The sequence below is a fragment of the Thermobia domestica genome, chromosome 3 (genome assembly GCF_964235325.1).
Source record: "Thermobia domestica chromosome 3, izTheDome1.hap1.1, whole genome shotgun sequence".
Classification (NCBI taxonomy): Eukaryota; Metazoa; Arthropoda; class Insecta; order Zygentoma; family Lepismatidae; genus Thermobia; species Thermobia domestica.
This window is the reverse complement of record NC_137456.1, coordinates 63,439,425-63,453,663: the sequence shown is the minus strand read 5'-3', so window position 1 is coordinate 63,453,663 and position 14,239 is coordinate 63,439,425. Positions and strand designations below refer to the sequence as shown.

Sequence of the window (14,239 nt, the reverse complement as noted above, 5' to 3'; positions counted from 1 at the left end):
AGAAACCCCTCCCAAAGTACTTCTCTAAATCCGCTACTGATTATTTGTGTAAATTAGTATTCAAAGTTGTATCCGGAAAATTATTGCTAAATCGTTGCACACCTACAGTATAATAGAAATGTGGAAGTACGCTTTGACGGATATATTGAAAAACGTACGCTTTGACGGATATATAGAAAAACGTTAACTTTTGCGCTAGAAGCTAGAGTACTAAGCTCTTAGAAATGAAACACGGATGACAAACTAAAATGATCCCAAGAAGAAAAAAATGTCGATAACTCAAAAGTTAAAATAAAGTTAAATAGCCTCTAAAATTGCCCTCAAATACTACATTCTTCATGTTAGCTTTAATTCGTAAAACATGTGTTCCATCCATCTTGATCGTGAATTTTAGAGCGAAATATGGCATTTAGGTCATGAAATTCTTATCTAACTATAGAATATACTGTAAGAAAGCTATTTAGATAGAAAAATCATGAAAATGAAAAAAAGCCAAAATTTCCAAAATTCTCGTTTTTTTTTTTAAAAAAAAAAAGCCGGCTTTTTTATGTGAAAAAAAACCATCGATTCAAAAAAGACGGCTTTTTTGCATCTCTAAGAAAAACCTATATGCACTCGTTTGATCTTCTGTTGAACTTACGATCTTGGAATTGACTAATCTGGAGTAGAGCGCTCAGCTCGGTGTAGCGGGTTCTTTGTTCGGTCCTATTGGAAAACATAACATATCCTTTTTTTTTTTTTTGCGGGTTCTCCTGTTTTCTCCCATATTCCACTATTTTTTTTTTTTAAATAATCTATCACTGCCATTAATTATCCGTTTGCTTTAGCTTAAAGGGTATTATCATGGGTCGAAAAAAGTAGCAGACTTTATTTCGTTTGACTAATCTGGAATTGAACCTATGAATGTGCACTTCTATCACACATTCCTTGCCCCATGTTTACAAAATATTTATTTATTTATTTATTTATTGTTTTCCTGTAAAAGTTTAGTTTATTGTGATGTTATTCAATCAGTGATTAATGAAGATGGTTCACACATCGGGAATCAACCGGAAGCACGCACATGGAAAGTAAATAACACCAACGATCCAGCTTCCATTCTTTCACAAATATTATTGTCCTCCGTTAACGGTGTTGAGTACTTATGCCATCTTGATTGTTGCAGGAAAGTCCAATCGAAGTTTGTGGATATGGCAAACAGTGCGTTGAAAACGTGGTATGATGGTTCAATCATATTATTATTGATCGTCAGTTGTTACTTGTTGTTAGTATCGGAATTGTATTGGTTTATTTGCTGTTCTATGTAGGCGGTGATCATGGAAGTGACATCCTCTAGTGTGGTGTTAAGAAGAGGATGGGGAATAAGTGAAAATTTCACACTTTACACTGCTCACATATGTTTAAATTTATCCACAAATACATCCACATACACCCACAAATATTCTACATACTTTCATTTTATTTATTCTTTCACTTTTCCCAAAATTTTCACCCTGATCATCTGGGTAACTGGCCCTCTTTATCCCGCTGAAACTCCTCGATTTTGACAATTATACATCCTTATTGTGACTATTTTTTCTGATTTTGACATTTTATATACCCAACTATGACTTTGCAGAAATATTATTTATTTTCTTTCAATGACTGTAATATACAATTCATGCATTATGACTTGTAAGTCGGCCAAAAATTCAAATAGCGTCGTCTGCCATTTGTAAAATTTGTATACATTCTGTTAAATAAGTATTTCAATTTTTATATTAGTAATTCTCTTAAACCACATTTTTAGCATACTTGGCGTGATGACTGATACACCTACTTTATAAACACCGATAATGGTGAAGAAGACAAGATTCTGTGTGAATACTGAAAATAGTGAATCGGTTTGGATCAGATTATATTTAGTAGTCTTGGTGGGCTAATAATAAATGGGTGAATCACTGAAAGCATTCTCTGGACTTTATCTATAATAATGTATTTTCCAGTATTCTCCAGATGGCAGTTGCTTCATATCTTTGTATCGTCTTAGGTAAGAATATATCTACGTATAGTTAACTGGCCATACACTCTCTGTGAAATTACGAGTCAGTACGCTCTCCTTTCATTTTATATATGATTTCTGACATTCATTTTTTCATAAATTTAATATTACTTAATTTTGATTATTAAATATTATAAAATTAAATTTCACGAAGTAAGGGGCATTTAAATAATTTAAAGAATCATCATCATTATCATATTCTGCAATTATTGGCAGGTTATTTGGTGCAACTGAAAAGCTTCCATGCTTCACGGTCTTGTGCTAACCTGTACGTCTTTACTGTTTTGATATTGTCTATTAATTGTAGTCTCTCTTGCCCCTCTCTTTTCTGCCACCATACCCTCCAAGTCGTTCCTAATGATACAGTTCTTGGTAATAGTATACATGAGAACCCCCTGATCTGCGTTTCTTCTGTGTTCTATTACCACTTCTACATGAAACACCATAAATTTTCTACGTAGTGCAATAGTAAGAAGTATCCATGTGCACAAGACATGCGATATGCGTTAAATCCCCCCCCCCCCACATACTCACATAGTCATAAAGTACACATGCAGATATAAAGTACATGTACGTTCTTTCTTATTTTCGTATCAGTCGATAAGTAAATAAAGTCGCTTTGTTACCCCCTTTGTAAGTTCGTACATACTCAATGAATAATCCCTAAAAGTATGAGCGTCCTGCTCCTTCGGGAACTGATGCAGCTTCATGTATACTATATCCCAGTTCTTTCTTAGCCAATGTCCCAACCAGTTTCTCTTTCTCTTTTCTTAATAATATCTAAAAATTATTCTTTTCTTTTCCATCATTCCTAACACCCTCTTATTACTTTTGCGCTCGATCCAGCTAATTCTCTCCATTCTTCTCCACACCCACATTTCGAAAGTTTCCAGTCGTTTTTCATCACCTTTATGCAATGTCCATGTTTCTGACTCATACAGCATAGTGCTCTACACGAAACATTTTTAAAGTTTTTTCTCAACCTTTTATTCAAGGTTCCACAAAATAGTATTTTCTTCCTTCTAAAGACCTCTTTTGCCATTCCTATCCATGATTTTAATTCACATTCACACTTCATACCATCATTAGTAATACTACCCGAGTATCGAAAACTAGTCGCCTGTTCTGATTTCTGCCCTCCTACTTCTATATTTGACATCGATCCGCTCCTTCCAATCACCATGGCCTTTGTCTTTCTAACATTTATTTTCATTCCATATTCTTTACAGCCCTTTCTCAAGTTTTCTAACATCTTATTGATTTTCTCTTCAAATTCTGCAACAAACGCCATATAATCTGCAAACCGTATACACCTAATCATTCTACCTCCTACTGAAATGCCGTCTTCATTTCAGTAGGTAAAGAATAAATCGGTAAAATGAGACCATTAAAATTTCAGTTAATTTCAAAGAAAACAAAAAGTAGTTTCCAAATAAATTAGTGGGCTAAGGAAAAAAATGATGCAGGTGTTCAACACCGTTAAAATGTCAAGACTCCACGTGTTGGCATAGAAACTCTTCCCTGTACAAACAGGTTTTACAGGAATAATCGTCGAAACTATGATAAGTAAATTAGTTGGCATCATCTATCCAGAACATTTTTCTCTTAGTACTGTAGTGTAATATTTTTTTTTTTTTTTTTTTGCACCTGTTGCTAGGTTGATTTTTGCACCTGTTGCTAATCTTAAAGAAATAAAAAATATATATATTTGATGATAATCCCATCCAGTTCCGTATATGGTTCTAGCACGATGACACACAACATGTCTGCCTTTCTTATTCTGCAGTCTTACGCCACAAAAAAGCGTCCAATTTTAGAACAACACACACATACACACCCATTAAGGTGACATTTTCAGCAGCAGTTTAAAACATCCAGTTTAAGATGTGATTTCAGTGTTTGGGGATTCTTTCTTTCTCTCTCTCACTCTCTGAACGCATAATGAGTAGATGATAGCTGTTTGACGCAAAACTAAAGAAAAGTTTGTAGGAATTAATGTCCGCTACAGAAAGAAAAAAACATGTCGGAAGAAGATCTTTCGTAATTTTTATGGCGGATTCATAATAAAACGGGCGCGGACAGTAGATGTATTGTGTTCGTATGTATGTGTGTGTGTGTGTGTGTGTGTGTGTGTGTGTGTGTGCGAGAGAGAGAAGCAAAAACTGACTGGGACTCGGGCTGCTGAGGAAGAGAAGAGAGAGCGAAAAAAAAGTAATGAATCCGTAGCGAGTGAGGTTGAAGCGAGCTAAATTTAGTGCCAGACCCACAGAACCCAGGAGGTGTGCAGAGTGGGGCGGGTGTTGGGTTCTGGTTAGTGTCGAACGTTGACCATGAGAGCAAGGCGTAGTGGTGTGTTGGATGCTGGTGGTGGAACGGTGGACCGTGGTGTTGTGAATAGTGGACTTGGCAATACCCGACGACGAAGGCTAACTCCATCATCATCCTCGTCATCAACGTCGTCTGGGAGTGAAGAGAGTGATTCGGATTCTGTGGGGAGCGCGTGTCACGTCATTGGCAACACGTATTTCCGTCAAGACGGAACGGACCACGGGGCAGGGCGGCGAGAGGACAGTGTGAGTGAGGAAGGAGATTCGACTACAGATCGACCTGGCGATACTACTGAAGGTTCGACTACGAAAAGAATTCGCAAAGTGAATTAAATCGTTTTATCAACGGAGCTTTTGTGATGAAGTAGATGTATTTTTTTATTTCACATAACGAAGTGATTTCAGTGAAAAATTTTGGAAAGATATATATTTATAGCTTATTTACCAAATGTGTTTGAATGAAATAGTTCTCGTCTATTTAGTAGTAATTGCGTTGTGAAAAATAAGTCTATTAATAGTATTACCATACATTACATCATACATGGGATACAGTTTGTGGTTTTCCTAAAATACAAACCAACAACAGGAAATACTGAGATAATATTAGAAAGTTTGAAGTACAGAGAGTTAAAAAATTTAGCATACTGTTTAATAATTTAAAGAATTCTAAATATATCTATCATATTAGGAAATATAACTATTGAATTTTAAAATGGTATAAATGCCGAATTTTATTATTATTCATTGCAGTCTATTTAAAGAACAGCAAGATGAAGCAAGCTAGTCTTGCGAGTTCCTATTTAGAACTAGTTAAATATAATTTTTTTCTCATACAAACACAGATTACATTTAACGATATTGTATAGAGTCATCAGCGAAAATCGGTATGTACACACTTCACATATTCCCTTGATAATAACTTCCAAAAGAATTAACCAGCTGGGGTACAGTTTTCAGTATTGCGCAAAGAATTACGTTATTTCCACTTCAAGAAATTTTATTGAAATTAACCGAATAGTTTCGAAGTTATTCATAAAGCAATAAGTAGGGTGTGTATCTCATTTTGCTGGTGACGATCTTAATATAATAATAATAATATCCAGGAATGTATATAGTAGATTTATGTCGTAAAACGTTGTTTAAAAAGATTGTTAAATAACAACTTTTATTTTTTTTCGTGACTGTGTGTGAGGCTTAAATTTGATTTGTGGTAGAACTTTGTGTAGTTTGGATCTCACGTTAAGTTGTAGGTCCATTATCATCAAACCAGCCCAGCCTCGGTATTCAAAAGGTCGCTTAACACAAAATAATAATAATAATAATAATAAAATAAATAGATAGATTTCTTTTGAATTTTGGTGATTGGGTGAGGATGTAAAGAAGAATGGAGATTCAGTAGCTCTGTCGAACAAAGAACGAATGAGAAAGTGTTGAGAATCGCAGGGGAACAAAGAACAATTTTAAATTAAACAAATGAGTTTCGTTCCGTGGTGTGAGACTACGGCAGACTTCCAAACTTTGAAAATTCCATTTTCAAACTTCAAGTAGTGCATCTATAACTACTGGTTACAGTAGTGGAATAAGATCAAAGATAGAACCTATTACTCGGACGCTGAATCGTTATCAGAAAGCCATTTACTTCCTATCCCTTACTTTTTTTGTTTTGTTTTATGGTTGAAACAAAAAATCATTAATTTCAATCACTTTAATTTAAATAGTCAGTTAAGGAAGGAGATAGAACCTATTCTTGGGATGTAGAATCGATTAAAAAAAAACTGCTTTCCGATATGAAGTAGTTTTTGGTCTATGCAAGTCCGTATTGAAACCGGAAGTACTAGCAAATTCAATCCCTTCCAGTTCCGATACTGTGTTGCGGGTTGATATATACTCTTGAGACGTTGTACCAATTGCAAAAAGAAGTCTATCTATTACGGTTTCTTTTGTATGGCGATAAATGTTGAAACCAGAAATAGTTAATTTCAACCACTTCCGGTGTGAATAGAGGGTTTACGCAAAAGATGGAACCTATTCTTCGGAAGGTAAACGGATTACAAAAGACCGCTTCTCAATAACCCTTACCATTTTTGCTCTGATACCTTTCGAAGGACGGACAAAGCCATTCTCCAAAACTTCCGACACTTCATGCATAGCATATTTGGCATAATTGTGAAGGAGAAAGAGAAACTTAGGACATGGTCTGAGAAGGAACTTATCATGAGGGTCGTGGTAGAAGGTGCAGTGTAAGGAAAAGGCGGGAGAGCGAAAGAGACGTGTATTGACAGAAGTCTGCACGGGCTCGGACCGAGCCCGTGGGCTTAAGCCCGACCCGAGCCGAACTCGAGCCTTAAATTTTTAAATAAACAACCATGTTTCTCAAGCCCTTTCGGCCTAACTTTGTAAATGTATCTACTGTATGACGATATTTATTTAACGTTCTTTCTGGAGAACTTTTTAAAGTACAACAGCAAGCTTAAACCTCTTAATTGCTGTAAATAAAAATACAATTTTGCTTTAATTATTAAGTTTCTGTAATTCGGGCTCATTTGATTTCACAGGAGCTCGGCCCTAAATGCTAAAACATATTTCGGACTCAAGTCGGGCCTCCAGCCCGGCCCGTGCAGACCTCTAATTGACAGACGTTATGAAAAACATGAAATTGTTACTTCAAAGCGAAGAGGTTAACCGAGAACCGTGGTGTGTAGATGCTTCTCAGGGTGTGGGAAGTAACTTCCAGTGACAAACAGAAAGTTAATGATATGAAAAGTATGGTATTATGAAACGAAACACAGGAACAGAAGCCACCAGACTTTAAAAGCGTCATTTTTCTCTCTCTCAAGTATTCCGCGTATGGTAATCGTGGTTAGGAAGTTATTTTCTCATGATAGTTATTTCCTAATGATCTTGTTTGTACTTATAAACCCAGTCGTCTCTTTCATTAAGATCACACTAGTGGGACCTATAAAATTGTAATGTTAGTACGTCCGTTACTCCACACGATAACGAACAAAAGCGAATTTTTAAAATTTCTTTTCGGAAGATAACTAGAACGATTTTCACGGTCGAGTTCGTTAATAGAGTCGATCCATTAGCATCTTCACGAGTAACGGTGACTTTAACAATGGCTGTCTATATCCCATTCATTAATAAATGTGTTATGCATAGCGTTAATATGCACATCTCAAAACATTAAAGAGTTTCGGGTTGCATAATAATCTAGGCGGAAGTATTTAGTTACTCTTAATCCTTATTATAAACGCAAGCCCATTCATTCAGAAATGTATATTTCGCTTGATCCCCTTCACTGTTTTAGATCCCCTTCACTGAGTAACGGTGACTTTAACAATGACTGTTTATATCCACTGTTTTAGCTGAGTTGATTGCTACGGTATTCAGTGGTTTAAGATAAGACACTGTAATCGGTTACTTCTTCATGTAACTCGTTGACAACTACAATCGCTAGTTTGTTGGGAAGCTCTTGTGAAGTCGGACAGCGAACCCACTTAACTTCGTACAGATTTTTTTTTTCTGAGGAGTTTATAATCGGATTTCAACAGCAAGATCATCTGAGATGGACCTACAATGAAGTTTAACGTGATATCCAAACCCGATTCTCCCACACCGAAGGCAAAAAGATTATGCTATGAACGGGTTAATAGGTTTTGATTTGCCTTCCAGTCATAATGTTGTTATAAGTTCTGTAAATTGTACCGTGTATTCTTCTTCATGGATCCGTACCGTAATATATAGTTGTAGAATTCAGAAGAAATTATATTCTATAGTAGGGATGCGTACGAGACAAGATTTGAGGCTGTCTCGTCTCGAAAATGTGCTGTAAAAGTGATGTCTCGACTCGAAAAACGTATATTTTTCTATTGGCAGAGCTGTGTCTCGACTCGAATTTTCTCAGGTAAATCCTGTCTCGACTCGACTCGTGCGCATCCCTATTCTATAGTACCGTTCACTTTGAGTTAGTGCGAATGAAATGTCCATCTTTACGTATGATGGATATCCACTCACTGTAATATAACCAATATATGGATTTATGTCACGCATACAACGTCAGAAGCTCAGTACATGTTCAGAAAATAGGCTAAGGTGCTGTCAGTCAGTCAGGAGCATGATGGTGTGAAAATGAACCCTGGAAAACACACAATTGCAAGTGATCTTCCTTTACGACATTCTGCATATCGAGCCGCGAAAAAAATGTAGGTCAGGAGTGGTGAAAGAATGCACCATATACCATTGTTTTGTGAAATTTTGTGACGGTGACACAACATTAAAAAATGAGCCTCGTGGCTACTGACCAACGGAACGTTCTGATGAGCTTCGCGTGAATCGTGCAAGTGGACCCTCTTAAAAGTGTTCCTCCAAAACCGGACTTGAGACACACAGCGGTTCCACACAAGCACTACTGTGAGAAGTTGGACTCATGTGGATAACACAAATTGCCACAGACCAACAAGAGTAACCGTCTGGAGGCTTTCAGTTTTCTGAGTATACGGAATAATCTAGAAGGTTTCCTACATTGTATTGACACTTCTTATGAAAAGTAAAGGTGCTACGACAGCCATAAACTGCCAGGACAATAATTGGATCGTGATCGGCGTCCTAGTGCAGACACTAGGCTGCATTCTATTTCAAAAACCTGTAAGATTCATTCTGATAGATGATAGATTAAGTTAAGAAAAACCTAAAGAACAAAATTCGGGAAGTTGGCGGAGGAAATCATTGGTCATTTTTTCCCCCAATAGGCTCCATTATAAGAGCTATTAATGCAATTGCTGTAATGCTCAAGAAAACGTTGTTTGTTATTGTAGAAAGCTTGGTGTAAGGTATTAAAAACTGTGTGAACATTATAAAAGATTATTTAATCGCTGACAAAAAGAGGAAATAAGTCGTTAACATTGTGTTAATATATATAAATAAATTTTGAAATTTATGTAGGTAAGTTCTGACAGTTGTTATGAATACACTTACATAGAAACATACTATTTACCTCAGATCATTACATTTGTAAGGCATAATTAAAGATCCTGGCAAAGGATTTTTTTCCCATTTGGGTCACTTGCAGGTTACCATCTCGAAATTGTATAAAGTTCAGAGGCAGTACATAGGTTCTGACCCACATTTGCATAAACATTTTCGGGCTGCTGCTCTTAAGCAATGTAAATATAATTTATTAGAAGGGCAAATAACTCACGATAAATTTAGATTGAATCCAATATTTTGTGTAATTAGCTTGTAACGCAGTTCACCAGCTGTGATTCTTAATTTGACAAACAATTTTAGACTTCTTCAATCTTATTAAAATTCATTGGAGTTTCAGTGTTATTTCCCAAAGTAAAGAGAGCATATTAAACAAATACTTCTCATGCAGAGTTAAGATTATTATTATTATTATTATTATTATTATTATTATTATTATTATTATTATTATTATTATTATTATTATTTAACTTCCGAATCGGTTTGTCGTGTCGCAATCAGTCAGAGCTTTCCAGGTAAAATGTTAGGTATATTTTTTCAAGTGATTCAGTCGCCAAATGATACCTTAAAAAGATTTTCTTTTTTGTTCGATCGTTCAAACCAAATAGCTACGTCGACAACTAATGTTCATCAGTCTGTACCAAAAGCGAATGCAAAGCGCGAAAATATTAGTTTGAGTACTCTTTATAACAACTACTTAATCTCCCCCATGAACAGCATGAAAATATGACTGAACATTCTACAATCTGCTTCTAAGTGATTTAACTTGTTCTTTCTCTTCAGATAAAGCATTACTTTGTATTTTGAAGCATTGTGTATGATGGTCTTCATATTCACCGGAAACGAACAACTCTCTTTCAGCATTAATTTGTAAAATAGATGTATACAATCAATGAAATGGAATAAGTTGCAGTTTATTATGAAAGCATGAGAAGAAAGCTGCCAGGACTTTCGTTGAACGACTTGAAATTATAATTTACTTCGGTTTTATTCTTTTCGATCGTAATTGATACTCAACAAATTGAATAGAAACATTTTATCTATCAAACACTGTCAGTTCTTTTGAGGAAACTGACACACGGAAGTATTTATGAAAAATGCATAAGCAAAACCTTCTAAAGTATGATATTTCTTAAATTGAAGTTCATGCACGAGTATGTAACATTTATATTACTAACTTCAGCTATTCTGGAGTTAGTTAAATATTTGTCCTAAATCGTCGAAGTGGGATTATTGAACCACGTAAGACGTAATTTACTCCATGAATGTTCAGTAATAACTCTCAGAATAAAATAGATTTAAACTTATGTATTTTCAAATACTTTGCAACATTTACCTTATATTTTCACAAAATTTCTTCTTTATAAATTGAATTTACATCCATTCATAATGGCGTTCTTACGTATTATATCTTAACTGCATAGAAAAGTCTGTCTGGTCACAAAACTTAACGTAAATGTACAGGTTTGACCATACAAGAAAATATCATCTTCGGTATCGGACCATTGTTCATAACATTTACATATTTATACAAATTATCGTTACAAGTAACACTCCATCAAAAATATTTTTGAATTTTCAAATTTCGTTATTTTGTGAAAAGTGCTGTTCCTGTATGAATGAACTTGTTAAATTTCCAAACTCTTTGTGATCGAAGAAATAAGTAAGGAAGGGAAAGCAAGTATTTCATGCGATGAGTATTTTCTCATATCACCTTCACGTTGTGATGCCAACATAAGTGATTGTTGAAATTTAGTATTATCTTGTGAAGACCGAGATCTTCATCGATATTATGTTGCAATCTCAAAATGACCAATTCAAGTTCTGAATATCCACACTATTCGCGCTTCTTCTCCAATCAGTATGAAAAGAGGAGACAATGTTGCCGTTGGCATCCTGTTCAGTCTTAATATGTGACGAAATAGCATTGTGAATCTCATTTTTAAATGAATATAGAAGTAGTCACCGTTGCATCTGTATTTTGAGCTGTTCCTATCACCCCTCCAGCTACAACGGATGATCAGTTCTGAAACAGCTTAAGTGCCATATCGCATCCAACAGAATTAAATTTACCATTCTTTTTCTTTACTGACAGCACAAAGTTTGGCTGTGGATTTAGAGATGGTAACCTGCACCAGACACAAACGAAAGAGACATCTTTGCCAGAATCTTTACACCTTGAAAATGTAATGCTGACTGCAGAACATGTTCCGTAGTTGCAAAAGGCGTATGTAAATTGTATATTTGCTATTTAAAAAAAAAAAAAAAAAAAATTACAATGTCAACAATTTATTCCTCTTTTTGTCAATGATTAAATATATATTTTGTAATGTTCATACTGTTTTTTAATTAGAAATAATCTTTTAATAGTAGTGACCACCACAGCGATTGCGTCCATAAGCTCTTATAATGGAGCTTAAGAAAAATTTGGCTAGTGATTTTTTTTTTCGACAACGTCCGAAATTTCATTCTTTGTAGGTCCTTAACTCAGACCATCAATCAGAATGAATCTTACAGGTTTTTGAAATGGATTGCCTCGACCCAGTAAAGTTTCCGAAACTAGTTGCAGAAGATAGGGTAGCTGGTATGGTGATCTATGGTAGAGTGATCCATAATGTCTTCTTGTATCGAGTCGAAAGCATCGCTGCGGATCGTTCCAATGTTGAACTCCATGAAATGCATTAGCAGGTGTCTAGCAATGATCAACAGACAGTAGGGAGAACATAGCATCTTAATGTTGTATAATAATATACACTCAAACGTCGCTCAAAAGATAATGCAGACTCTCCTAAACCTTTTCTCACTCACTGTATTCTCCCGACGTCTATCCCACTGACTGTCACCTCTTCCGGGAATCCTGACCACTTGTTGACTGGGAAAAATTTCCCTGACGACCGGGTGGTGGAACGTGCGATTGAAGACGTCTTTGCATCGCAGACTCCAGATTTCTTTCGTCGTGGAATTCAATCGTTGGCTGAGCACTGACAGAGGTGTATGGCTGTAGCCCGAAGACTACTTTGATTAACTATCGCAGATTTTTAAAAAAATTTCCTTTGAACGTAACACTCGTCAGATGGATATTTCAGTGGCACCAACCCAATATTTCATAACTTGAACCGGTCTAATTATTAAGTGATACACGATAACTTATTATTGATTGATACTGTCCCAGATTCGACATCACTGACGTAATAATAAAAGTAGGCATCATCACTGACAGCTCGGTAGTTATTGTATTAATGTTATTAGTCATGAATCATTTGAGTACAATGAATAATAATAATAATATAAAATGCAATTAAGCATTTATTCAATATTTATTGTGTTGCACTAATACGTAATACCTTAAAAGGAAGGAGGGCAGTAACTAAAACACTGATACTTTTATAAAGTTCCAGTTACCGTGATGTAGTATTAAAATTAAAGATTTAGTACTTTTCTCTGCTAATAACACATTATCTTCAAAATCATGAAGATCATTAAAGCAATCTTGTGATGAGGTATACGATTTTAATTTGCATAAGAGGTATAACTAATACAGTGAAACCTCTGAATAACTTGATACCGATGGGACATGATTTTGTTCGTAACTGAGAGATTACAGAAACTAAGATTAATGACAGTTCATGCACTGATGATGAAGTGCTCGCTGTAGAGAAACAAAAGTATTGTTCTGTAAAAGGATGCGTTTACATGGGCTGCAGAATATTCTTTCTGTGTGTTTAACTGTCCTCTCATATATATATGTAAAATCTCTTAATACCCATGCTGACTGTACGAAAAGTGAAAGTAGCGGAGTAAGAACAAAAAACATTATTATTAAATACTTAAAATGTAGCTGTAACTCAAAAATCATGACAGTTTATGAACTGCTTGAGGAAAAGTCTACAATTTGTGTGCAGTGTACATCTCGCTGACACTAGTCTCTGTTCGCAATGAACAATACAGTATTGCAGATTTACCTTCACATTACAGATAGTATTTGCTTTTCTAAATACCTATGAATTTGGATATAATTTGTCTGTTACGGAGAGGTTACTGAAATATTTGGGTTTAAAGAAGACTTCATATCCGTATCTGAGAATGTCCGTCAAAGATGGAATTCTGTCACGTAATAATACATAAACGTAAAGAGCTCTGTCTGTTATGCCTGTTATGGGAGGTTTCACTATACTTAAAAACTATGCAAGAGCACCGGATTTAGCGTTTAAAAAAAAATGTTTGGTGATGATACGAGAGTATTGCTGTGGAAATTCTGGTTAAGAGAAAGTAACGTTTCCATCATTATCAGCAGTTCAAAAACTAATCAGATATAAACACAAGAAAACGAAATTAAATTTTCCAGCTCATGTAGTTTGTGTAGTTGTTTATCGATGAACATAATTACGTATTATTCATTCAAATTGAACATATTTAAGGTGAACAGAACTCTTGGATATTGCACTGAAATTATTATGAAAGTAAAATTTCAGACAAAGAGTACTAGTTGATTTTTCTCCCTTCACTTCCGAAAACTATTTACATCTGAACAAATTTAACAAGAAGCAGGCACGGTGTATTTGTTTACTTAACCATGACACTATTGGCGTTGTTCCAACTCAGGATAGTATACTCAGTGTTGTATGGTATCTAGACATAACTTCCTTTGAGTATATGCTGAAACCTATTGTTAGACGTTGATAAACGCTAACTATAGTCGTGCTTGAGGAACGAAAGAATTACTGGAAAATTTCAAAATTGTTGATCTTATATTTTTAATCTACAACCGAAAATGGCAAGAGAAAGCAATTCAGTTTACTAATACATAAAGATACTGTTCTACAGAATTCTGTATTTGTTTGATTCCACTTGAAGAATTTTCAGTACACCAAGAGTAGAATAACTT

The 14,239-nt window shown here is 35.2% G+C and overlaps 1 protein-coding gene across 7 annotated transcripts in view; it reads left to right on the top strand.

The window, feature by feature from the left end:
- Positions 1-14,239, top strand: part of Liprin-beta (liprin-beta 1) — a 146,438-nt gene that overhangs the window by 66,471 nt on the left and 65,728 nt on the right. For 3 of the 7 annotated variants that reach the window (XR_014130646.1, XM_081750994.1, XM_081750993.1), the window contains exon 1: positions 4,303-4,666. The exons of 2 other annotated variants lie outside the window; for them this stretch is intronic. Coding sequence is in view for 4 of the 5 variants with exons in the window: in XM_081750994.1 (XP_081607120.1) it covers positions 4,372-4,666 (295 nt within the window). In the remaining variant the exon portion in view is untranslated. Of the gene's footprint in view, positions 1-4,302; positions 4,667-14,239 lie in introns of those variants that run through there. 2 more of the 7 variants (XM_081750991.1, XM_081750992.1) reach the window with 2 other exon arrangements.